The following is a 25,946-nucleotide window of genomic DNA, read 5'->3' on the forward strand; positions in this document are numbered from 1 at the left end:
TCACTGCACGTTCACCCAATTAACAGGAAAAGGCGTTCATCCGATGACAGAGGAAGCAAAGGAGGCAGAAATGACATTGTTTGGTTTATGTGGACGACATGTTATATCTATAAAAATCCAACATGATCCGTCCTCTGGACGCTTCTCTTTCACCTTCACATCACAGTATACTTCAATCATCCTTGCAGTTCTACCGAGAACACGAATGATCCCTCGTGAGAAACTCCCAGTACAGGATCAGTGTCCTCTGATTCCTCTTAGATCGCATGATAAGCTTTAGCATCCTACTGGCTGTGGCAAACATGGACTCACAAGTCCACATCACCCTTGTAGATCTGACTTGAATCTAAGTTAGGCCTGTTTCCCTCCGGCAGCAAGTTTGCTACATTCCGATAACGACGACGACAAGAAGCCGTAATGTAATGTCCTAACAATATGCATATAGTCGGAACAGCAAACGGCCCTGCTCTTGCCAGTTAACTGAGAACAGCAAACCATGCATGAACACAGCAGACCCATTGCTTTCGTGCTCCCTATCGCAGCAGCTATTTATATACCCGGCATCGGAGAGCATGTTCAAGGCAGGCGTGGCCAAGGCCAAGTTCATGGGGAGCAGCAACGGCGTCCTCAAGCGCGCGGCCAAGGTGCTGCAGCGGAGCTTGTCTTGCTCCAGGAGCGATCACCTCGGCAGCAGCCTACCGGGTCGAAGCCTGGAACTGCAGGAGGCCGATGCGGCGGCGGTGCCGCAGGACGTGAAGGAGGGCCAGTTTGCGGTGGTGGCGGTGTGGGACGAACAGCGCCGGAGGTTCGTGGTCTCACTGCGCTGCCTCTCCAACCCGGTGTTCCTGAGGCTGTTGGAGCTGGCGGAGGAGGAGTTCGGCTTCCGGCATGAGGGCGCCATCGCCATCCCCTGCCGGCCCAGCGAGTTAGAGAGAATTCTTAGAGAGCTACCACAGTGACTGTGACTGAATCTGTACGAGAACCGTAGCCATCCATCTTCCATGGCTCGGAACTTCAAATAGTCATGCCAATTACTGTAATCGATGTGAATCCTCCATGATTTTTTTGTGACGATGAATAACTGGTTCAAACAGATCACGCTGGAGCTTGAAATCTTCAGCGGAAAAGTCAAACAGAACGGGCAACGCTGTATATGAAGTCAGCAGTAGACGTCGAATCAGTCAACCAGGAGGGGATCTGTGTAGTTAGTCAACGATCGTGGGCTTAAGGCGATGTTGATTTTTGTGGGTTTTATACCAAATTAGCCATAATGATTGTCATAAACATGATACTAATGTTCGATAATAAGATGAAGAAAAGTATTGTGGTTGGAATGCATCAAAATAGTCAGCCATGGAGATGTAGCAGCCGCTCCGCCCACCATTTGCCTCGATAGTTTTCTGCGGTTCTACTTGGCGCTTACTCCATCTCGAGATCCTCTTCTATTGTCGAACATGGGGCCGACAGCAGCACAGGAGAAGGAGGAGGAGGAGGAGAAAGAGACGGAGATGAGCGGCGGAGCCGGGGGCGCGGTGGCGGAAACCCTGCTACAGGTGGTGGCGGAGGTGTCCGCTCTGCCGGAGAGTCGCGGGCCGCTGCGGCAGATGTGCTGCGACCTCGCGCGGCGGGTTAAGCTCCTCGCCCCGCTTTTTGACGAGCTGAGGGACGACGCCGTCTCTCTCGGGCCGGCCGAGCTCCGCGGCCTCGAGTCGCTCTACGCCGCCCTCGTTGGGGCCAAGGAGACCCTCCGATCCGTGAACGATGGGAGCAGGCTGTATCAGGTGACCGCAATCGCCTCCAAACCCCAATTGCCAGTGTGTTGAATTTGTTGTAATTGTGTGGTACTCAGTAAGGTTTATCCCCAATTATGATATCAATGGGTGAAATCTAACATCTTTTGATTTGTAGACATAAATTATTCCTTTTTTTCTCAACTTCTTTGAAAAACATTTATATGTTAAGAGAATATTTGTGTCTCGGAGATGACTAACTATTGAAAGAGAGTCGGGAAAGATATATTGGGTTTGACCTACGGCTTAGCAAGCTTAAGCCTTTTGGGTTGAATTGGGTATTCAATCTCATTTATGTTAATCTTCACCATATTGGCTCAAACTTATAGATCTTAACATTATCAACATCACACTTTAATCCCCTTGATTTGTCGTCGACAGGTTTTGCGGCCACAAAAATTTCAACGGCTGTTCCTTAAGGCAACTGAATCTATTGAGGAGGCACTCGGTGAGATTAGCTTGGACAAGCTTAATGTATCTGATGAAGTTAAAGAGCAGGTAAGATGAACAACCACTTACTTGATCCTTTCGGGCAAACATAAAATCCTGGATTTTGTTAATCGACTTGCTTATGCGGTCATATGTTAGGACATCCATCTTATAAGCATTAAGCTTAAGTGCATGTTATCAATTTGACATAGCAATATGTATTTTTCTCCAGTTAGTAGTTAATCAAGCTGTTGGTCATAGAGTTGATGTTTCGGTCAATGATGGATGCTAACTGGCAAAATCTAAGTTTCATGCTGACTGCTACTTGGATTTCCTTCCCTTCGTTGCTAATACAATTCATTAAATTGAATCTTCTCTTTCTCTTTAAATGTCCTTCCACATAAACTACCAAAAAATTGTTATATTGGTGTTAAATCTTACAAGCACTATGTTTAAGTCATCTTGATTATGGTGACTCAGACACTAATTGGTTTTGGTATCATTTTTACCAGGATCACTATACACTGATGGAACTATGATATCAGTTTAGCATCTCAATTCCGATATGTTTGCATCTTAAATCACTTTGGTACATGATACGATTCATAAAAAGTGTTTTTCCTTGTAAGTGTTGATAGGTTTTATGAATTATTACTGAAAATAGAATTCATGATGGATATCCTCACTCTAGAATTCTTTGAAGAGAAACACAAAACAACAAGAAAACTAAAAAGGGCGGCCCACATGCACGAGGCTCCACTAACGGAAAAATATAGTCAAAACAACAAAAATGCCAAACGACAAACAAATTATATCTACAAAAGACTTTGTTAAGTGTATCGAACACAAGACACTTAAAAAGTTAAGGACATTGGTGCATGTTGCTTGTGTAGGTCAGTTGGCCTCTTCTATCACTTTTCCTTTCCCATCTTCTATGAAAAAGGCACATCACATTCCAATTGATGAAAAGCCTTATAAATTGAGTATTCTTGTTCTCTGTCTCTGAAAATTCATTCATTAATGTGCCTGGATAAGAACTAATTACTTAACATTTGCAGATTGAGCTATTGCATGCTCAGCTTCATAGAGCTAAAGAAAGTATGGACTTACGTGATTTACAACTTAGCAGAGATTTAAATAGAGCATTAAATGAAGGTCACTGTGATCCTACCATCCTCAAGAGAATATCCGAGAAGCTTCAACTCAAAAATAAGAATGACATTATGAAGGAGTCAGTTGCTCTGCACGAAATGGTAATTTCAAGTGTTGGGGAGCCTGATGTCTCTGTGGAGGAAATGTCGTCACTTCTGAAGAAGCTTAAAGATTGTTCACTCTTGGAGGATCCAACTTCTGCCAGCATTGAAAGGAAAACTAGCTTTGCAAAGCATAGATCTCCGGTGATCCCAGATGATTTCCGGTGTCCACTTTCTCTTGAGCTGATGAAGGATCCCGTCATCGTCTCCACAGGACAAGTAATCAGGAATAAACTTGGACTCTGTTTTAACCTTTTCTGATAACCTAGTAATGTGATTATTTGTGCAGACATATGAAAGATCTTACATCCAGAAGTGGCTCGACAGTGGACACAAGACCTGCCCCAAGACGCAACAATACCTATCCCACACTGCTGTCACCCCAAATTTCGTTTTGAAGAGCTTAATTGCACAATGGTGTGATGCCAATGGCATCGAACTGCCCAAAACGCAAGGTGGTCACCCAGATAGGAAGCCAGCAAACAATTCTGATATTAGTCGTGATGGGATCAACATACTACTGCAGAAGTTGGCAAATGGAAACCAAGAAGCGCAAAGAGCAGCTGCTGGCGAACTCCGATTACTAGCAAAGAGAAATGCGGACAATAGAATATCTATCGCTGAAGCAGGTGCAATCCCCTTACTCAAACAACTCCTTTCATCTCCTGATCCAAGAACACAAGAGCATGCAGTTACAGCACTTCTTAACCTTTCGATAAATAGCGATAACAAGGGTATCATTGTAAAAGAGAAGGCAATACCCGAGATAGTAAAGGTGCTTGAAAGCGAGAGTATGGAAGCAAGGGAGAATGCTGCCGCTACTCTTTTTAGTTTGTCAACTGTAGATCAAAACAAAGCCCTCATAGGGGAAGCTGGGGCTATACCTGCACTTATCAGTCTGCTGTGCCAAGGCAGTCCAAGAGGCAAGAAAGACGCGGCCACTGCGATATTTAATCTCTGCCTTTATCCTGGTAACAAGGTTGTCGCACTGCAAGCCGGTATCGTGGTACACTTGATGACGATGCTGGACGATCCTGGTGCTAGTCTGGTCGATGAAGCACTAGCCGTACTGGCAATTCTTGCAAGTATTCAAGAAGGCAAGGTGGCGATCGCACATTCAGACCCTACTCCAGTTTTGCTAAAGCTAATGAAGACCGGATCAGCGCAGGTTCGCGAGAATGCTGCCGCGCTGTTGTTTTCATTGTGCAGTGGTGTTGAAGAGAACCTTGAGGCTGCAAAGGAGGGGGGAGCAGAAGAGGTGTTAAAAGAGCTTGTTGAGACTGGCACAGAAAGGGCCAAGAGGAAAGCTGGGAGCCTCCTGGGGCTCATGTGCCAGGCTGCAGAGGCTTCTGTCAGTGATTCTGCCAAAACCTAGAACTGCTTGTTTTGGAATCATGTAAGCAGTTGTTGCTCTTTGGGATCTTGCAATGACCAATGAAGAACTTGTTATTCTACCAAGTTAGTCTCAGTCTCAAAAATAGCACATGTATTGAAAGTATCACAACATATATGAGAAACAAATATTGTCTTAAATGTGAAAGATAAGTACAACTTATCTGCTTGTTGGTGACAAAATGGAGCTTTGCCAGTTTACCCTCCAACCTATGTAGGTTCTTTGCATTCTACTTGGCCAGCTTGCTTGTTATTCACTTTGGAGAGACAATAAACCTCTTCTTCCATCAACTCCCCCCACCATGCGAGCTCTGCAATGAGAGAAGAAGAGAAAAAATAGAAAAAGAATAAAGAGAGCAGAGAGAATGGTTGCTATGTTGTTCCATACTGATTCATTTTTACTGATGGAAGAACATAGCTAGTCCTTATGTTGTTGCCCACCTCAAGGTTGAATTCATTTATTACTGGTCGACCCTTTATTTTTATCTTCAACATGGCTTTGAGAAAAAGAGAAAAGAGATTGCATATAGTTCTTATAGTTAATGTGCATCATTTTATCATTAATTAATCTATTAATTAAAATTTTAGTTAGCATCAAAATACTTTTAAAAAACATATAAAGTATTCATATGCTCAATTTTGATCGTCAACCTGAGCAGGATTTCTGAAGGTATCTTATATCTCATATAATCTTTTTAGTTCTTGCAAAAGATCACGTTGAGTTTATCCAATTACATCTCTTGAGGGTCAAGTAGTTTAAGTGCCAACTTTTTTTAGCTTCGATTCAAAATAAATGCATATATTGATAGAAAATAAGATTTCTCCGATTCTGATGAGAAAAATCCTCTATTCTGTTGATGGAAATCCTTCCTCCTAATCTGTATAAATAGGAGATGGACATATTAATGTATTTAAGCTTTTTCACTTCTTCAATAATTATTTTTATCTTTTATTATTTTCATCGTATATGAAGAGGTCATGATGAATCTTTGAAAGTTGATGTGACATGTCCTACAATATCTAATAGATATTGATTAGACTTGATATTTGATATTTGAGTTATCCATATTACAAACAAGAGACATATGCCTTCACTTGATAAGTCATGTTAGATGTTTCGAATATTTTCTAATCCTAAGATTATGCATCACACTCAAAAAGGGATATGTTTTGGATTTTTTTATTATAAGTTAATAGACATCATGATTAAGAGGGATGTTTTGGCTTTGTTGATTGTTTCAAGAGTTTTTGATACTTTCTTGTTCTAGGCAGATGTATTATTGGTAAGAGAAATGCTTTGGTTTTGTGAGTAATATTGGTGTTTTTAATTTATTTTTTCTTAAGCAAATATATTATGTATAAACAAGATACTTTAATCATGTTGGATATATTACATACTCTAAGGGCGCTTTAGCATGATTGGTTACGATGAACATTTTGAATTTTTTTGTCCTGATTAAATGGATCGTGCACAAAAGGATACTTTAAATACATTAGGTGTTATAGACACAAACATATCTTATATGCATATTTGTGCTATTCATTTATCATAAGTCATTATATAATATGATGGTAAAAATATCACACTCTATATGGTGATTATTTTTTTCAAGTATTAAGGTTCATTTAAAATAACAAGTTTCACAACTTTTCATTTTCTAAGATAAAGATTTAGGTTTAAATTGGCTAATCAGGTTGGGTTTAAACTTAGCAAAACCTTTTTTTTCACCAATTTCTTTAATTTTTGAAAAGGATTAATCGATCAGATGATCGATTTTTGGACAAAGCACTATCAAAACTCGGCTTGTCGCACTTGGCTTAACCTATTGTTTGTTAGGCTCGGGTTTGATTGGTCTCAATCGATTTAGTTAAGTGATTCCACGATTTCACGAATTTTTTTTAAGATTAAAAAAAATTATATCCTATTTTAATTCATTCCTGTAAAAAATTATGTCGTAAATTTGTAAGTAGTTTAAAAGAGCAAATTCACTTGAATGCTTTCATAATAAAGACATAAATGGAGAGGCTGATTTATACAATGTCATTTTAATAACTACTAATTTAATAAAAAGTATTTATTTTAGATATAATGCTAATATAACAAATCCATTCGGCTTTTTATTATCTTCAGTAGATAACACAAATGTCTTTAACTGACGTTGATTATGATGTCTTGATTGATAAAAAATAATAGTCATATCATTATTATATATTTATTATATTACATTTATATAATGTGACACAAAATAGGATTTGATAAATCTTCCTAATGTCAAATATACTGATTTACAATAATTGATATTAATATTTATCATTTATAGTCAAACGGAAGACTCCGCGTACATCCTCTCCTCTGCGATGTCCGATCAACCTTATAAATAAGAGAGGGAGAGAAACCCAAATGCATTAGGTGATCATCTTTTGTGGATCCGGTAATGTTATTAATTTTTTTTTGGTTTTCTTAATCTTTTCTACTCAGATCTGAGTTTCTTACTGCCAAAAGATCATTGAAAGGATTTCTCATATATCTAATAATAATATCTCTTAGGCTTTCAAAAGCATATGCTACTTTGATTTGACTATTTACTAGAATGTTATGAGAGAGATCTATAAATAAGAATAGAAAAGGAGCTAAAATATTTGTCTAAATCATCAACATATATATAAATTTAATTCTTCGTTGACCTTCATGGAACAAGTCAATTCATGCAAGTGCTTGAGATTGAGTTGAAATATGGATATTTATTTATTTATTTTTGCTCTATTTTTCTAATGTGATATAGATATTTGAGTTTTTTTTCACCCGTTTTACTGTTCATTAAAAGGACCTATTAAATACAAAAAATAAAAAAAATGCATGTCAATTCATCTTGCTTTGTGACCGACCATTCTTCTTCTGCAAGCATTTCCACTCTTCTGTTAATATTGTCTTCCTCTTTTTCTTTCATAGTGTCGCTTGCTGCACCTTAAACCAGAAAAATGACAAGCATCACTACCTTTAAGCTAAAAGGATGGGGGGATCTACATATTGATATTCTTATGGAGGTATTCAAAGAACTAAATCCGATGGATCGATGTACTGTAGCTCGAGTTGCCCAATCATGGCAAATGGCTGCTTTACATTCATCACTTTGGAGAATGGTCGATCTCCAGGTTCTACAGTCGAACTTCGTAAGGGTGGATACAGGGCTTAGGTTGCCACAAGCACTGAGGACTGTCGTGGCTTGTGGTCGAGCAAACGTAAGATGCATCATATTCCATCCCAGCTTGCATATGAACGATGAGCAGTTGAACCTCATTGCTCGAGGGTAATTGGTCCATTTGTTTCTTCTTCTTCTTCTCTTCTTCTTCTTCTTCTTCTTCTATGTATATATGCTCTTTGTTGGTTTGTATAGATGTCCTCGTCTTAAAAGGCTCGTCCTGCCCTGTATGGAACGCATCAGCAAAGCTGCAATATGCAATGCCATAAAGAACTGGAGAGGATTGAAATCGATTACCGTGCCTGACATGGCTTCTCCCCTGCACACCATCCAGACGATAAATAGGTCCTGCAAGAGATTGACTGAGCTAAAGGTCATGGGTTCCCTCCACGGTGAATTCGCGTCAGCCATCTCAATGTACCTCCGTTTGAAGGTCTTGAGCTTGCGGTGTTGCACCGTGTCCGCAGCAAGTCTAATGTTAATATGCATGTGCATGAAGCATCTTGAGGTGTGCAATCTATCCCATTCCCTGGTGTATCTCAACGAGGGATGGGAAGCCATGCCACTAAAGAAATGGATGGATAACATCGTAGGCGAATTACTGGTGGAGCAGGTCGAGCAAAATTCAAGTTTGAGAAGCTTCATATACTGTCAAGACTACGAATCATGCAGTGCGTGCAGGAGGATGATGAGCGGTGAAACGAGGCTCCAGAAAGAGTGGCGGCGGGATGAGGTGAATAGTTTCGACTTGGATGAAGATGACGGCGATGTTGATGCTATTGTAACAAGAGACGACCGCAAGAAAGTACGGTAAGGAGCGACGATGAGCTCTTGTTTGACGGTGCCGACGGCAACACGTCGGACATTCTTGCTTAAGTAGTGCCAATTTGCATCTACTTCGTCTCGTTTCGACCAATCTCTTAATCGTTGTTAGGTCGGATTTAGTGAATGTGCAGAAATGTGTCTTTGTTGGGTAAAATTGTATTTTAAAAATTTATCGAATATTATTTGACAATTTTACCATTCTAATAATTTTTTATTTATTCAAAAGTGAATAAATATTTTCCATTTAAATTAATAAAATAAATGAATGTATGTATGTAATCTTATAAAAAAATTTATAAGCCAGATATACAATAAATAAAAATATTAAATAATCTTTAAAAATAAATAAGTAAATTTTCACTTTATAGAAGACATAAATCATTTTAATTTCTCATTAAATCATGTTATTGTATTAAGATATATTAAGAAAATTAATTGGCAAATCAACATTAATTTTTCTTTAGGGAAGAAATTAAAAGATATCTTAGGAAAAGTAAGCTATAAAATTAAAGAATAGAGTTGGTACCATTCTGGATATTAGTAATACGATAAGATAGATGATGTTATAAGATATTTTAAAAAATTAAAATAAATTCATTAGCATCCCACAAATATTGAAATGGTAATACTACTATACCGATAAGGCGTATTTCGGATCTCGAAGGCGTTATGATCCACGTCACGATCCACCTCTAGCGTCAACACGAACACTGGCCCTCAACACAAGGACCGCCTTCCTCTCGCATCAAGTCGAAGCTCATACAGGGAGGCGACCTCTTGACAAGTCTCGTTCCGAAAAACTTGGGACGGTGTCACATGGCGTCGTTTCGTGCATACCGAGGGACGACCGCATGAAGGTACATACTCGTCACTTGGGGGGTCGGTTGTCATGCCAAATCCGCATACGACCGACCCTCGGACACCGGTATAAAAGCCCCTGACTGGCATCTGCCTAGGGGGAAGAAAAAAGACTACTGATTTGATCTACGAGGGGCCCAAGTCAGGAATCCCTAGACTCGGGCTTATGTCCAGGGATGCGGGAATGCCCGAGCTAGCTCAATCCCATGTTGGAGTAGCTGCCACCCCAACCTCTGATCCAACCCGACCTCGACACCGCCTCAAATCAACCGAGAAACACACTCTTGAACATCGATGACTCCGGACATCTACCCGTGGACTAAGTTGTGCTGACTCCTCTGCCACGGCGCATGAGTTCACCAACATTTTTGGCGCTAGAAGGAGGGCTAATGTCGTAGGAACATCCTGCAAGAGCTCACCCTGAAGGAGAACCACCTACTGTTCACCTCCCTTTCGGGCTTGGAGAGCAGCCCCTCCCCGTTCCCAAGGATGGAGGCATCCTGACGTCGATGCCGGATCACTACTGGCATCTGTTCAACGATCCAAGACTCTCTCCTCCTAGAAACACTTTAGGACCCTCAGTCGTCTCACCCGAGACGTTCCTTGGCTTAGCCAAACAAGTACAAACCTTGGCGGGGATGATGCAAATGGTCGTCCCACTCATCCCGCAGATCATATAGTTAGCAGCTCCCCTGATCGACCCGACACCGTAGAGGCCGAACGTGGAACAGGTCGGGATAGGAGAGGCCTAAGAGCAGGCCGCAGCCCCTAGAAACCTCCCTGAGCAAAGTGCACTTGCATCCTGCCAAGCCATACCATCGCTCCTCGAGCCCGACACCCTATCATCAGACTCGACCGACAACTCATTCAGGGTCCAGTTGTCCGTGGTCAATTGTCGCCTAGATGAGTTCTAGCGTAAATTCCAGAAGTCGCGCGATGAGACTGAGGAAGACAGTTCAGGTGGATCCCCTTTTGCTCAAGAAATCCAAGACTTGCCCATGCTGCTCAACTTCAGACTTCCGAGACTAGAGACGTACGATGGTGGCTCCGACCCAATGGAATACGTCACTATATTTCGGGCTCAAATGGCCCTTTATGGCACTTCCGACACCCTGATGTGTCGAGCGTTCCTAACCACCTTCAGAGGACCAGTGCGGATGTGGTTTGGCCGACTACAACCAGCCTCGGTCTCTTCTTTTGATTAGCTTGCAAGGGAGTTCAAGCAAAATTTCTTGGCCAGCATGCGACCCAGGCCTTCCATGGCCACACTGCTCGCATTGTCCCAGTGCGTGGGCGAATCACTTTCCCAATTCGTCGTGCACTTCGCCGCTGAAATCCGAGGGTTCCCTGACACTCATCCCTCTCTAATTATGTAGGCATTTCTGATGGGCCTACGACCCTCAAGGTTCTTCTGGTCACTAATCGAGAAGCCACCTACAACCATCCCCGAGATGCTCCAACGTGCCAATCAGTACATCGTCGCGGAGACCCTAATGGCAGGAAGATGCGAGGATAGCAAGAGGTCGAGGGTGGAATAGGCCTGAAGAGCAACTTTGGAGTCATCAACAGCTCAACCCTGCAGGAGGCCTAACCGACTCGAGCAGCTACTCCCGAGACCCTGGCCCCTACCTTTGAACACTTCTCGTACTGAGATCTTTCTCCATATCAGGGAGAAAGAGCTTTTGGGATAACCCAACCCCTTGAAAGCTACTAACAATGATCGATCTAAATATTGCAGGTTCCACTAGGATTACGACCATGATACCGAAGATTGTCACAACCTCTGAAATCAAATTGAGAAGTTGATCCAAAGAGGTCACCTCGGGCGCTACCTTAAGAAGCCAAGAGAAGCATCGCTATGCCCCGACGGCCCTATCGAGAGGCAAATCGACGTCATCGTCGGCGGATCGGCTTCCGAAGGCAGCAGCACAATGATGAGGAAGGCCTATGCTCGAAGCACGGTGGAGAAGCACCCCAAATTTGAATCTGAATTCGAAATGACCTTCGAAATCGAAGAAGTTGAATACTCCCACCATGACGACGCTTTGGTGATCTCCATTCAAATCACCAACGCTCGGGTAAAGAGAGCGGTGATCTTCCCACTTGGGACCACTATCCTCCCCGTTACCATCGAGGAAGAATTGGGAACCAAGACGGCAATGACCACCTTCATGGTAGTCGATCTTCCCTCTGTGTATAATGCCATCATCAACTGCCCAACACTCAATAAATTGAGAGTGGTGGTCTCCACGTATCACCGAGCCATCAAATTTTCAATGTCAGTAGGAGTCGGGGTGGCCCGAAGTGATCCCAGGGAGTCAAGGCGGTGCTATCTAACAGCAGTCGCTCTCCCAAAAAAGCCGTGACCCCAGCAAGCCTCGGATCCCCATGAAGAAGCTAGAGTACCGGCACACTCGGGACCAGTCGAATAGCTCGTCGAAGTCCCCTTGAGAAGGGATCGACCCGACATGACCGTAAAAGTCGGGACGACGCTGCCGGAAGTGAACCAAGTCTAGCTTTTCGATTTTCTAAAGAAAAATGCAGATGTATTTACATGGTCCCCAAAAGACATACTCGGAATCAATTGTGAGGCAGCCCAGCACCACCTCAATGGTGCGTGAGTTCACCGACATCTATGATAACATCAACATCTAAAGATTATCAATAGAAGGCCAAGTATGATTTTAGAAAAAATTATCAAACATAAATTTATATTTAAAATATACTTCGGATGCTGCATGTGTTCGTAAATGTACCCTTAAGCAGCTTATGTTATTAGTGAAGGCCACTTACGTACATAAGATGATATCATGGTACCCTAAACATCTACATGTTATAACCCCAGCTTGCATCACTCGAATGATCCCATTTATAGAAAAAGTATGGTAATGTAGATCGTACCATTAGAAAGGCCATACATGTTATATCCTTCGCCACATCAAATCTCATCATTAACTACGAAAACGAAAAGAGAACAATGGCGAGCAAAACCGTCTCACATAACGGAACACGAGTTGGGGTTCTCGTCGCTGAACAGCTGCGGCGCGTGCACCAACTCGATGCGGTAACCGTAACCCGCGTAGTAGTCCATCTCGTTCGGAGGCTCCGGCACCGTGGCCGCCTTTGCGTTGGTCTCCTTCTGGCCACCTCCTCCTCCGCCGCCGCCACCACCACCACCCTTCTCCTTCTTCTCGCCTCCGCCGCCCTTATCCTTCTTCTCGCCGCCGTCCTTCTTGGGCTGCACCACCTCCACGTCCCGCCTCAGCTTCGCCTTCAGCACCTCTGGCAGCGGCTTCGCGTCCATCGTCCCCTTGACGGTGACCAGATCCTTTTGGGTGTCGAAGACCACGCTGTCCACACCTGAGTGATACAAGCGTGATTACCAGATAAAAGTTTGGGTATAAGAGAATAATCTAAAAGCCTGCATATATTCTTCGGTGCTGCTATTACAGGACGATCAGAGCCGTACTCGTTCAATCTGACGGCGAAAAATAAGGCCCAGTTGGTAGAAAAAGTTCGGCCACTTTCTGGGGAATAATTTCCCTTTCTACAATCGAGCGTAGCTTTTTCTGCTCCAGAAATATAAAGGGAAAAAAGGATTTGAAATCACCTTTAATTTTGGTGATGGTCTTCCGGATTCGTCGGATGCAACCCTCGCAGTGCAAACGAATCTTCAGCACCACCGTCGTCACCGCAAGCTTAGGTTTTCGTGAAAGAAGAGAAGAAATGAGGGATTGATGGAATCAAGAAGAAGGACGATGATACAATGCAGGAAGAGACGTGATGCCTTGTCCTGGGGTTTCTTGTCGTCGGGTTTCTTGACCGCGGCGGGCTTCTTGGCGGAGGAGGAGGAGGGATCGTTGGCGTCGGCGCCTTTTTTGGGAAAGTTGGCGGGGGAGACGAGGTCCACCTTCTTGTGGGTCTTGGCCTCCACCCGATCGCGGAGCTTCCACGGGTCCAGCTTTCCCATCACCGTCAGCTTCCCGCTCCCGGCGTCTGCTTTCACCCCTTCCACGCCTGCGGAATCAAAGCAATCGGATGGCACTTCGCGACGGATTCATCGGCCGCAATCGATGGGAGCTGGAGATTCGCACGCACCTTGAACGCCCTTGACGGATTTGATGACCTTTTTGGCACAGCCCTCGCAATGCATGTCCACCTTCAACACGACCGTAATGCTACCGCCGGCGTCTTTCTCCTCATTGCCGCCTTCTCCTCCTCGTCCTGCTCCTCCTGCTGGGTTGCCGGCCGCCGCCTCCCCGTTCTCACCTCCCTTATTCTTCTTCTGCGGTCAAGTTGAATGGCCACTGGATTAAGAAACGAAGAAACACTGACGATTAATGTAAGGGACGAATTAAAGCAGATGGAAACCCTGCCTTGGCCATGGCTGCCGCTCGCCCTCCTGCTTGGACAGTGGATGGATGGGAAATGGAAGACGAAGGTATCATATAACAGGGGCAGCTGCACGTCGAGTATTCGGGTCACAAAAAATTTGCGATACCCGACCTACTTGTACCCCATAACTCACCCATGTAATCAGTGAGGTCTTCTCAAAGGGACCCATGCGGGGCCCAACTGCCCTCTTAAGTAAACCGCGACGGCTAGATCATGTGGGGAAAACGAGAGTTTCCTGCGGGGGTCCTCTCATTACGTGATGGGTGTCGATGGATGGTCGTCATTCATGGGCATGGCGGGGCGAGATCCATGATGCGTTCGTTGGGCGTGGGAGAGCCGTCGGATGTGGACCGGCGCTTTCGTCGCGGAAAGAGGCCCGTTGCGTCTCCACGACACGTGGCGGCATCACGGTGGTGGATCATCGTCCCCCGACGAGTGCGTTCGGATGCATCTTAGGAAATTTGCACGCATTTCATCTTGGAATTGCAATCGAAGTTGCTGGGAAACCGCTGAAAGCGAGACGTCAAGAACTTATTTGACGCACAGCGAAGTCGTGCTTACAAGACGGATCAGTCTCATCAGCGATAATTTTAGACATACGAACAAGTGGAGGAAGAATTTTATGCATTCATGATATAGTCATATGGAGTGGGTCTAAATCTCGAGTAGAGTTCATGAAATCCGCTTAGTGATTAGTCTTCTGGTGGTGCAGTGCTTGCCGCGCCGATCAGGTGATTGCACGAATTTCAACAAAGCCTTGTGTTGGATACCCCCATCCTGCGTGTACTCATCGTATCGTGCAACACTGGACTACGGACTCGTGGAAAATATAGGATGACACATCACATGGTCCCACAAACCGGTGCCTAGTTGTCGACCTCGAACCCTTGGTCTCGGAAAGCGAGCGGCCCCGGTTGATGCCGTAGTGGATCGGCGGCCGCGACGGTGTCGTGTGGGGAGACGAAGAGGACCAAGGGGATGCCGTAGTGGCTCGGTCCTTGAGGACTGTAACAACCATCGATTTTGAGGGCGCGCGCGAACCCGTCGGAGCCGCCCCTCAAGGAGGTGATGGCCGTGTAGGGAGCGGAGGTGGCAGCGGCAGAGGAAATCGTTGTCGTCGCTGCCTTTTCTACGCCCTGTCATCTAACGGACCGAAGGGGCAATCGGGGTAACGGGAAACGGGACGTGAGATGGGTTTCATATTGGACGTCGATTTGACCTGTCTATGGGCCGGGCTATACGGCCCAATTAGAAAAGGGACTCCGACGCAGAAAGTAGCAGAGGCGCGGTTTCTGTCGATTTTGAAAAGGACGGTCGGAGTTGCATCTCGGTCTTTCTCATCTCCTCCTCCGGTTCTCCCCATCGAGGAATTCAGCATAGATCTCTTCCACCTTTTCTGCATCCCCGTTCGGATTGAACCCCTCCTCTGAGGAAGAGAAAGGCAGGAGGAGGAGGTGGTGGAGGCTTTTCTTGATTTGTTTGTTCTTCGATCTTCCATGGATGGTGGCGTCCGTGCTCGCTCGCTAATCAACGCCGACTCGGGAGCCACTGGTACATTTTGGTTCATTTCTCATCTATGCTAACATCATAAAGTTTCGATCTTTTTCTATGGATTTTGAGCCTTAGGTTCCTCCTGATTTTAGGGTTAGGGTTCTCAATTTTTTTGGATGATCGTGACAATAGGTCGATTTAATTGTAGGAGCGAATCATGGACGGGAGAATACCCAGAAGAGATCTTTAATGGGGAGCTCAGTGAGGAGGAATGGGTTGTCGGATATCACCAACACCGTGAGTTCCGCAGGGATTGGAATCAGCCGCACGTCCTGCTCTGATGACGATAAGGAAAACGCAAACGTGATGCCTTCTCCGAGACCCAAGGACTGCATTTCTCAGTTGATGAAGGTGCACGACTTTTGCCTTTTCAGACTTAATCTACTATTAATTCTTTTCTTGGATTTTTTTTTGTTGTGCTCAAAAGTATGTTTTTTTTTTGTTTTACTTCAGGAAAATACCTCTTTGTTGAAGCTTCTCGCTGAGAGGAAGTCAGTAAATTTCCCTAAATATGAATTAGTTTGATTCCTTACTTGTGTATGAAACTCGTGGTCCAAAGAATGATTGAAATGTTTCTTGTTGGCAGTGAGATCATTCGGTTGAGCAGCATTGAGTTGCAGAAACTTGAGCTCCAATTACAGAAAACCAACCAACAAAATTGGCAGCTAGCTAGAGCTAACTCTCAGATGCTAGCGGTCTATAACTTGTCCAAATACTTTCTCGTTTAAGATTTTTCGATGTTTTCAGCGTTATCATTTTTATGTTTCTTTGTTTGCAGGAGCTTAATTTAGGGAAAGATAGAGTGAGTCTTTTAGATCACCTGCTTTTGTTTCTTTTGCACTTTTAGTGTTCCGTTTCTATGGTAGAATTCTTGTAAACTGCAGCTCATAATGAACAAGTTTATAATTTTCTCTGAGATTTAGAATATCTTAACTTGTTATGTCTTGCTATGTAGCTAAAAGCATTACAACATGAGCTTGGTTGTACCAGAGCAGCCCTTAAATTGAAGACCTCAGAACTGGAGGTACTTCACTCACCATTTGAATATACCTTGGCCAATATTTTATCTGATCTACTACACTGAGGTCTTTTTCTTTTAATTTTAGGAGAAAGAAAAGTTGAATAAAGAAATTTGTCAGAAGGTTGGCTCTAAGGTGCATTCTAAATCAAAATTTGTTTTTGATGATCCAATTGTTGCTCATAATTGTTGTCTCAAATTTCCACACAAGGAGGGAGGAACCAACCACGGTGAGGTTGCAGCAGGTGCATTTACGACAACGGATAAGAAAACCTCCAACCTTAATAGGAAGTGCAAGTCAAAAGCACAGTGTAATTTCCTTGATACTAGTTGTTATTAGATAAAATGTGATCATGTATGATCTTTCTGTTCAGTCCTCTTCTTTCATTTCTTCACTTAACATTTATGTTTTCCCTTACGCTAGGCTCTGCCACTCTGACCCATCAAGTACCATCAGAAGAAAAGGTCGACGGAAGAAGGTAATAAATTCTTTTGGATGCTTTTTTTCTTGCTCTTGTAGGGTAGAACTGCATCCTCACTGCTTCAATTAAATTAGGCTATCCCTAAGAAGGAGATCGATCAATTTGACACCTGAATCATATCAACCCGTGGAGAGCTTGCGTACAATAGAGGATGTCAAAGTTCCAGTTCAGTCAATCGGTGAGTCATCAGATGAGAACATTTCTATTCAACTGGATTCTGCAAATGGTTCTATGATTCAAGTGAAGAACGAGGAAGAGGATTTGAGTGGCTCACCGAAGTTAGTAAATGAGGAACTCCAGAGAAGATCTTCATTTGGAAGGCCACTGCGAAAGGCCGCTGAGAAGGTCAGTTCCTACAAGGAAATGTCCCTTAAATCGAAAATGCGAAGGATGGGGTAAGAGCCTTCGTTCTACTTGGATTCCAACACTTCAGGTAGTGCCAACTGTGTGCTGGACACCCCAATCCTTCTACAATCTTATCATGTTTTTTTTTCCGCACACTTATAGTCCCTGTAAGCCAGTACCTTGCGTTGTTAGCTTAACGGCATTTTCACTTTCCGTATTGGTTGAAGCTAAAGAACATCTGAGCCACGATGATGTTGGAAATTTGGAATTACTTATAGAAGAAAACAATTTCAAGGGAGGTTCCATATTTGTATGCTCTGCAGCTTTGGTAAATTTGACAGGGTTATATACTTGAATTGCTGTAATATCTCTGTTGATTAGTCAAAATCAGTAGCTTCAAGCATATATAATTGACTGTGTAGTGTGTACTATCACTTCCATGTTTTGTTGTCAGCATATCACATATGTCATGGTTATAATCCCTCCTTTGCAAGCGTTCTCCTCTTTCTACTCTGTGTTTGATAATTGCTTGCATCGAAGATTACACTCGAAATTTTCTTTGAGCAGTAAGCTGAACACCACAATCTTTATTTGGTAATTACTTTATCATTTTACTGCCCAATGTACAAGTATAATTTTACATAACCATGGTAGCTTCATGCTCATACTAGTCGATACTGCCTCAGCATATTTAGACATACATGGAGCAGCGATGCGTCATTTATTCCTCCATGGCGGCCTCTAAAGCTTCCAATATGTCAGTACGAGTGACAATTCCTGTGAATACGATGAAGGCAATTTGTCAGCTAAACAATATCATTCCAAGAGCCAAGGTATGAGCTGGGTGTTTCCAACTCTCTCTCTCTCACCTATGACTTGCCCTGCCTCGTTCACTATTGGTATCCTATGAATCTTCTTCTTGAGCATCAAAGCTGCAGCATCTGCATGGTTACACACATCACATGAGACGTGGATGATTAGAAGCTGGAACCACGCGAGGACCGCGTGAAAGGAGTACCTGTGACTGTTTTCTCAGGTGACAGCGTGATCGCCGGCGACGACATCACCTCGCCCACCTTTGTTTTTGCCTGCTTGATCAGAGCAGAGCATCACTCATCAGTCAGTAATCGGAGGTTATAAACCATCAACGAAGAGAAGAAAGGGGTTGGAACCAACCCCCAGAGAGGCTTCAGCCCTGTCGTGCCTGGAAATGACCCCAGTGCATCTGAGCTCGCCGTCGACCACCGGCAGCGCAGACACAAATTCGAAGTGATGATCGATCTCCTCCAGCGTCTGACCTGCCATGGCGGTCACGATCGTCGTCGACATGACCTCCCCAAGAAGCGAAGAAGGCCCGACCTGCCATCCAGACAAACACTTGAATCCTGGTGCAAGGAACAGAGGATGAAGCGAGGAAGAATACCTTGTGAACGGTGACTTGTGATTGAAGATAGGCACGAAGGTCGTCGTAGCTCAACAAGGAGAAGTTCTCGGTCCATTCGCCGGAGATGATCCCTTCCGGGTACTCATCCAGCCGCGGCCGGAGGTCCTCCCTGGTGGAGAAGACCGAGGGCCTCATCTTGGAGCCTCTTGTACTGTTTCTGTGGTTCCAGTTCATGGAGCCGCTGGTGCCGGAGAAGGGAGTCTTGGCACCAACCGAGGGGAGTTGCAGAGGAATGGTTCTGCACGCCATTGCAAATTTTAGATCGAGATGCTAGCCATGAGCGACCATAAATAACAGCAACGAGTCGGGACATGAAAGGCCACACGGAGAGGTACAGGTGTATTAGAAGACAAGGCACTGGAGCCTACAGTTCACGATAATATCCTCCACAAGCAGCATGGACTCCAAACGAAGGGTCACAGGGATAGGTACAGGTGTGTTAGAAGACACAGTAATGGAGCATCAGTCCTCGATAATATCCTCCTCCACAAGCTGCATGGACTCTGATCTCGACTCCCGTCAGCCATGGATTGGTCTGCGACCTGTCAAGAGGATAAGGATGATGGAGTCGAAAACTGTGTGCAGAGTAAAACGGCGATTCATCCTCTCGAGCGACTCCGGCTTCGGTCTTTGTCCACAAGTAGCAGCAGTTGAGCTTTCTCGGTCCCGACCATATGTGCTGGGGGGGGGGGGGGATGATGCCGCCTGCGTGATGTGCTTCCTTCCTTGGCTTCATCTTCTGTCACCAAGCATTCTCGTGACATGCTATCTATCAATCCCTATTTTGCAACCATAATTTTGAGAAAAATAGATCAAAATTACAATACCAGAGATAGAGATTAATGATTTTGAAGAGATAAGTATCAATTAAATAAAAGCAAAAAAAAAACCACATATATTATCCTCTTGTAATTAGTTAGATTTAATATTTTAATTTTTATATTTTTAACAATTATATTAGGATCTTTAAATATTTAATTTTGTTTTTGTTTATGTCGTCAATTTTTTTTTACAAAAATATCATCAGACTTTGTCTCATTTTAATTTATTTTTTTAAAATAAAATCGATAATATAAGAAAAAACGAAATCAAATAGTTTAAGAAAGTATGATTGGATGTAAAGATAGTTAATTATTAGGGTAACACGGAATTATCTCTGATTTAAGCTCACGGTCAAGACGGTAAAAAGAAGTCACACAGCCAACTCAACACCGACTTTATTGTGCCTCACGTCACCCTTTTCAGTAGGCTATTAGAGGACCCGTTTGGTCGACACCTGCTCGACTACCCCGCAGCGGACCCACGTTGTCTCACTGGGTTGTCTAATAAAACGTCAGGTAGGAGGCTGGGTAGAAGGTTCGATAGGACCAGGCCTGTCTTCCCGCTTACCGTAACAATAATAACAATCGATTGCCACCGCCGCTTTCGTTAGCCCCATCGTCGGACTCGTTTCCTTCCAAACTCGCCTCTCCATCGGAGGAGTTCAAATAAGGATCGAAAGAAGAAGAAAGACGAAATCGATCCCTTTCTTTTTAAGCAAGAAGAAGACGAATAAAAATAAACTAAAGTAAGAGGAAATCTCTCTGTGTTTGGGACAAGAATTAGGTGAAAGAAGACCGAGAAAGAAGAGAACAATCATCCGGTGCAGTTGCTTGTACGATTTTAGAGTGTATTTTCTCTCGAGCACAGATTTTTTTTTCTTTTATGTTCCTTTTCTTTTGCCCTCGATTTTTGGCTTTAGATCCTGTGGTTGGCCGGTGATAGGTTCCAGTTTTAGACCGATTCTGACCTCAGTTAAGGCGGTGTTTGATCTTGGTTTCTATGGATCTTTGTTTTGCAGGTCGCGGAGCAGGCGCTGCGTGCTTTGGGTAATTAAGGTTAGAGATTCTTCTGCTACTGCTTGGTTAGATTAATCTTTGATGTGTTGTTCTATCTGCCCATCGTCCGATTCGGGACAGGAGTGTTCTTCTTTTGTTTGTTATCGTTGAACAAATTGAACAATTCACATCTTGATGTCAAAGAACGTCATCTATATGTTAAAACTGCCATTTTGACTTCGATCGTGCTGGAGATTTGGGGCAACAAATGTTTTTGTTCTTTTGATTAACTTTGTGTGTTGTTCTTTATATATATGTTATATTTTTCTGTGTGTATGTTTTTGTCTTATTAAAGAGAAATAAGATTCATTTTTTCAGCGCAGTTCGCCATCTCTCTGTATGCTTATTATTGAATTCTTGTGATAGTGAGTTGTTATTTCCAGCAATGTGGTTTTGATGTCTTTGAACCTGGTGGTAGTTTCTGGATCTGAGATTGATTTGATGCTAGGGGAGTGTTATGATCTTTGCATATGAGTTATTGGAGGAGCATCTTGCCAAATTAGCACTTGTGACTTGGAATATAAGGTTCCATTTGAGGACAAACTCCGGTCAGATCTATACCAAAGATTGGGAGAAAAGGATCAGATCGTTTCATTTTTGTTCGTGGTGAGTTTTTGGGAACTTCAAGTAGTTTGATTGTGATTTGGGAGGTCATAAACTCTCATCACCAGCCCGACTTCTCCCATGCCTGGCTTTAGTGCTTCTGAAGGAACAAAGTGCTTCGCATGAGATTGATTGTGGATGAATCTGATGTTTATGGAGCACATGATGGAACTTGGAACGGATGCACATAATCTTACTGAATGAATCTGCAAGACCTGGAGATACCCATTTGTATACAGGCAGGACTAGTGGAATGAGAATATGCATATAGTTGTATTAAGTGAAAATTATTGATAAAGGATAGATGTTTCTTGCTTCTAATTAAGCTTGTGCATTATATTTTTGAAGATTATGCCTTTCTGTGGATTCCTAAATTTCTTTGCTTGAGGTATATTAGCAGCAGCGACCGAATGTGGGGTTAATGTGGGGTTTCGTAAGGAATGTACTTCAAGTTGGTGCAGGAGATCATATCTTAAAGATAGCGGAAGAGGTCACCGACCCCCCTTTTATATATGTCTTCTAACTCTGAGCTTCACGAAACTTGCTAATATGACTATTTATGTTTCAAGGCACCTTGCTTACGGCATAAAATTATTGCAGGGATTACTTGAGATTGTTTGGTAATGGAAGGAAAAAAGGAAAGAAATATTGATATGCAGATGGCACATTAAGAAGAACTTGAAAATTTCTGCACCAATTTCATGAAATTGTTTGATAATGGAAAGGAAAAAATAAAAGTAAAGTTTGTATATGCCTATTTCATGTTGAGGAACTTGATAAATGATCTCTCTTCCTCAGTTATATGATGGTGGATATTGCTCACTCTTATATTTTGGACCAGCTGACAGTAATAGGTGTTAAATTAGAAATCAATCTTTCTTGGGACATTTAAATTTTTGTTACCAGACAATTCCAGCACTTAGTGTCAGTATTCTAAATCACATGTATGAAGTGCATCTAAAAGAATTCGAGAGTGAATGCCATACATGCTTAATTCTTTCACTTGATTGTAGCAGATGACTTCAAAATCCACATGGATTAGACACCAGCAATCTTCACATACATGAGTGTATCAGTGGTATTAGTATTTCTACCAGTTGTTAACAGGGGATGAGATTGGTATAGTGAAGCAATTGAAATGCGAGAAATTATTTCAAAAGCCAATCCCTCATTCGTTATTGTACCTGTCTCCTATGAAACCATTCAAGATAACCTAATTCCCAAAGATGTATTCCTCATATGATGGTTGGTGTTACAAACTTCTTGCCTTTGGTATTTATGTGGGTGCATGTATGATAAATTGATGATAATTACTCTTCGAACACAGTGTTGGGTTGAGTGCTTGTCTAGAAATCTTATTTAATTTAGAGCCATGCTAAAGATGTCATGATTGGAAACAACTTTCTTGTATGATTTTTGTTTCTGTGTCGATGCCACGAGTTGATAAAGATTAATGCAGATTCCAGAGTCTTTTTGGATTTGGCCACAACCTATTTCTGCCACGATCGTTTGTTATTTTATTTTATGTAGATGATTAGATGTTCTTATCTTATCAAAGGTCAGAATATGTTCTCTTTGGTGCTTATCTTTTCTTAAATTGCTGCAAAGCTTATTGCTGTTACAGATTTTGTAGCTCTCAGATGTAAATGGTGATAGTTAATCCACCTTTGCATTTTTAATCAGTTTGACACTAAACATTTACAGCAGTGTATTGGAGATGGCCGATAACAAAGAAAACACCTCCAAGAATCCAGATACCATTGGTCTACAAAAACAATGGGATGAGGTTCTGTGCCCCATCTGCATGGATCATCCTCACAATGCTGTGGTTCTCATATGCACTTCATATGAAAAAGGTTGCAGATCTTACATTTGTGATACAAGTTACAGGCATTCAAATTGCCTCGATCAATTCAGAAAATTGAGAATGAGCTCTAGTGACAGCCCATCTGGTTCCACCTCTACCATCCTTGAGAATGTTGATTCAGGGAGATCTCGCTTGGGCTCTCCTTACACCCTAGAATCTGCTTCCTTTCCTGGCGCCCTAGGGACAAGAACAGACATAGAGACCCATGGTGGTTACAGTTTTAATGATAGAACGACTACTGGTTTAGTCGAAGACTTAGACAACACTGGGGATAGACAAGCACAAGATAGATATTTAGCATCTCAGGTAGAAGCAAATGTTAGTTTTGATGAATCTGGTGGTGGTAATGCACCAGAAGACAATTGCTTGAAGTGCCCTCTCTGCCGGGGTGTTGTACTGGGTTGGATGATTGTTAAAGAAGCTAGACAGTATCTGGACCAGAAGCTAAGAAGCTGCTCCAGGGAATCATGCTCATATTCTGGAAACTACCAGGAGCTTCGTATACATGCCAGGAGAATCCATCCAACGACAAGGCCTGCTGAGGTTGATCCATCAAGGCAACGTGCTTGGCGCCACCTAGAACACCAGCAGGAGTATAGTGACATCCTCAGTGCCATCAGATCAGCATTGCCAGGGTCAGTTGTATTTGGGGATTATGTTATCAATGATGGGGAGAACCTGTCAGGTGATCGGAATGCACCGTGGTGGCCTACGCTTCTGCTGCTTCACATGATCAGTGGTCCAATAGGTTCATCATTTGATGAACGAAGAAGCTCTTCAAGGGCTGGGAGGGCTCGTCGGCGCTCCTCAACACGCCGCTACTTATGGGGTGAGAACTTGTTAGGCCTACAAGAGGATGATGGTTGGAACTCAGATGACAACATCCTGATATCAAGGAGGCGTAGGAGGATAATGAGATCAAGACGGGATGAGGAACAGCAGCCATGAGGTTATTTGCTTTTCAGCTGTTTCTGGTGTTCTATGAATTCTTTTGCTTGCTTCTTCTTCTTCTTCTCCACTAAGGATCGGCTTTGCAATACTGTTCCAGTTGTTTACACTGCATTTAGTCTCTACTGATGCCACTCAGATCATGATATCGGATATGTGGACTCTTCACAAAAGCATATATTGCAGACAAAGTGGCTATCATTGTTGATCATTTGTGACCAAACCTAATGATGTCAGCTATTTCAAGCCTCCTATATGTTAAAATTGGTCAGAGACGAAATTGTATCTCAGGTTAGATATGCTTTTTCTAGCGGTCATAATCATGTGTAGCAAAACTTTATTTTTTACTGTATAACTAATGCAATTCCAAAATTATAACAATGTAGGTTGATCTTGAATTTGTATGATTTGCATGAAAAGATTTCTTGACACTATCCATTTTTTACCATGTTGTATATTCATTAAGAAGTCCAGGTTTGTATTGTGAAAGAATGAAGGATTGATTTACAATCCACTCATCTGCTTAGATGAAGAGCTCACTGAGAACTGCAAATTAGATGGTTCCACACTGACAAGAATTGGATCTTTGCTGCAACTGATAGGATCTCAACTCTTCACACTTATCTTTAATATGCCTTTGCATGAGGCTGTTTGCGATTATTATATGCCAATCTTGGATTAACTACCTCTGGCACTGATATTAGATGTTACATGTTATTAGCTTAGGTTCTCTACACCTTATTTTTAGCTTAGTTCCTGAACCAGATCAGTGTTCTGATGAAAAGTTGTATCCCTGTTGCTGCAGCACCTCTAAAGGTGGAGGTTGTTCCAACATATAGGGTTTAGGGTTATTCAACAAAAAAAATAACATTATATTGTTGATAACACACAATTGGAACATGAAAGTCAGTTGGATCATGCTGCACATCTCAGAGCTTTCACTGCCTCAAAATAAAAAGATCAAGATCTATGTTTCGATTCAACTATATAAATTGAGGTATGTTCCGGTCCAAAAATTGAACTTTAGCCATTGTTGCAAGCAGTGATTTAAATAGGTGCTAGGGGGCTCGCTTAGGTGCTCGGTCGAGGCGAGATGAGACCTGAGCGCCTCGTGTGTGGACTAGGTAGTACACTTCAATGAAGCACCGTTTGGGCGCTCGCCCGAACCCAAGTGTCGAGCGCTTCGAGCGAGCACCTAGTTCAAATAAGGCAACCGAACCAGTTTGGTTCAATAATAGTTAGTATTTAGTAACATAATTTCTTACCCTCAAAAGTCACCCTTTATGCCCGCACGATCCCGAGCGAACCCTAGCGCTACTTCTACCTCTGTCGCCAACACTTTCTATTATTGCCTCCGTCGCAGATATAGCGGATCGAGCCTTCCTCTGTCGTTAACGGACACATCTCATAGCTTTCACTGCCTCAAAATGAAAAGATCAAGATCTATGTTTCGATTCAACTATATAAATTGAGGAATGTTCCGGCCCAAAAATTGAACTTTAGCCATTGTTGCAAGCAGTGATTTAAATAGGTGCTAGGGGGCTCGCTTAGGTGCTAGGTGCTAGGGGGCTCGCTTAGGTGCTCGGTCGAGGCGAGGTGAGGCATGAGCGCCTCGTGTGTGGACTAGGCAGTACGCTTCAATGAGGCACCGCTTGGGCGCTCGCCCGAA

The 25,946-nt window shown here is 43.0% G+C and overlaps 7 protein-coding genes across 17 annotated transcripts; 5 read left to right on the forward strand and 2 right to left on the reverse strand.

Moving 5' to 3' along the window:
* Positions 1-594: 594 nt before the first annotated feature.
* LOC135598102 (auxin-responsive protein SAUR50-like) lies at positions 595-1,057 on the forward strand. Its single transcript, XM_065091630.1, has one exon. It carries the CDS (start codon positions 606-608, stop codon positions 957-959), a length of 354 nt encoding a protein of 117 aa, XP_064947702.1. The 5' UTR covers positions 595-605; the 3' UTR covers positions 960-1,057.
* A 268-nt stretch (positions 1,058-1,325) lies between these two features.
* On the forward strand, positions 1,326-5,033 carry LOC103996448 (U-box domain-containing protein 12). The gene is made up of 4 exons (XM_009417374.3): positions 1,326-1,781; positions 2,172-2,288; positions 3,278-3,691; positions 3,762-5,033. Exons 1-4 carry the CDS (start codon positions 1,455-1,457, stop codon positions 4,845-4,847), a joined length of 1,944 nt encoding a protein of 647 aa, XP_009415649.2. The 5' UTR covers positions 1,326-1,454; the 3' UTR covers positions 4,848-5,033.
* Positions 5,034-7,972: 2,939 nt separating this feature from the next.
* On the forward strand, positions 7,973-8,878 carry LOC108952688 (F-box/LRR-repeat protein At3g48880-like). Its single transcript, XM_018825471.1, has 2 exons — positions 7,973-8,172; positions 8,260-8,878. Exons 1-2 carry the CDS (start codon positions 7,973-7,975, stop codon positions 8,876-8,878), a joined length of 819 nt encoding a protein of 272 aa, XP_018681016.1.
* A 3,737-nt stretch (positions 8,879-12,615) lies between these two features.
* Positions 12,616-15,505, reverse strand: LOC103997797 (heavy metal-associated isoprenylated plant protein 3-like). The gene is made up of 6 exons (XM_065091729.1): positions 15,362-15,505; positions 15,021-15,278; positions 13,846-14,032; positions 13,535-13,764; positions 13,358-13,445; positions 12,616-13,107 (listed from the first exon to the last, which is right to left on the reverse strand). The coding sequence occupies exons 1-6, from the start codon at positions 15,503-15,505 to the stop codon at positions 12,743-12,745; spliced, it is 1,272 nt and encodes a 423-aa protein (XP_064947801.1). The 3' UTR covers positions 12,616-12,742.
* On the forward strand, positions 15,339-17,832 carry LOC135598927 (SHUGOSHIN 2-like). Of its 5 annotated transcripts, none has more exons than XM_065093428.1 (10): positions 15,401-15,693; positions 15,842-16,044; positions 16,147-16,184; positions 16,280-16,388; positions 16,472-16,495; positions 16,649-16,717; positions 16,800-16,835; positions 16,923-17,022; positions 17,136-17,190; positions 17,268-17,832. In XM_065093428.1, exons 1-10 carry the CDS (start codon positions 15,639-15,641, stop codon positions 17,590-17,592), a joined length of 1,014 nt encoding a protein of 337 aa, XP_064949500.1. In that variant the 5' UTR covers positions 15,401-15,638; the 3' UTR covers positions 17,593-17,832. The 5 variants fall into 5 exon arrangements, with proteins under 5 accessions (XP_064949503.1, XP_064949502.1, XP_064949501.1 ...); XM_065093427.1 differs by having other exon boundaries at positions 15,415-15,693; positions 16,800-16,847; XM_065093429.1 differs by lacking the exon at positions 16,800-16,835 and having other exon boundaries at positions 15,396-15,693.
* A 273-nt stretch (positions 17,833-18,105) lies between these two features.
* LOC135598928 (uncharacterized) lies at positions 18,106-19,360 on the reverse strand. The gene is made up of 5 exons (XM_065093432.1): positions 18,962-19,360; positions 18,715-18,897; positions 18,557-18,626; positions 18,408-18,479; positions 18,106-18,315 (listed from the first exon to the last, which is right to left on the reverse strand). Exons 1-5 carry the CDS (start codon positions 19,229-19,231, stop codon positions 18,260-18,262), a joined length of 651 nt encoding a protein of 216 aa, XP_064949504.1. The 5' UTR covers positions 19,232-19,360; the 3' UTR covers positions 18,106-18,259.
* A 1,040-nt stretch (positions 19,361-20,400) lies between these two features.
* LOC135598925 (uncharacterized) lies at positions 20,401-24,675 on the forward strand. Of its 7 annotated transcripts, none has more exons than XM_065093420.1 (3): positions 20,401-20,651; positions 20,823-20,859; positions 23,167-24,675. In XM_065093420.1, exon 3 carries the CDS (start codon positions 23,180-23,182, stop codon positions 24,275-24,277), a length of 1,098 nt encoding a protein of 365 aa, XP_064949492.1. In that variant the 5' UTR covers positions 20,401-20,651; positions 20,823-20,859; positions 23,167-23,179; the 3' UTR covers positions 24,278-24,675. The 7 variants fall into 7 exon arrangements, with proteins under 7 accessions (XP_064949492.1, XP_064949497.1, XP_064949495.1 ...); XM_065093425.1 differs by having other exon boundaries at positions 23,170-24,675; XM_065093423.1 differs by having other exon boundaries at positions 20,401-20,636; positions 23,146-24,675.
* Positions 24,676-25,946: the final 1,271 nt, after the last annotated feature.

The sequence above is a fragment of the Musa acuminata genome, chromosome BXJ2-1 (assembly GCF_036884655.1).
Source record: "Musa acuminata AAA Group cultivar baxijiao chromosome BXJ2-1, Cavendish_Baxijiao_AAA, whole genome shotgun sequence".
Lineage (NCBI taxonomy): Eukaryota > Viridiplantae > Streptophyta > Magnoliopsida > Zingiberales > Musaceae > Musa > Musa acuminata.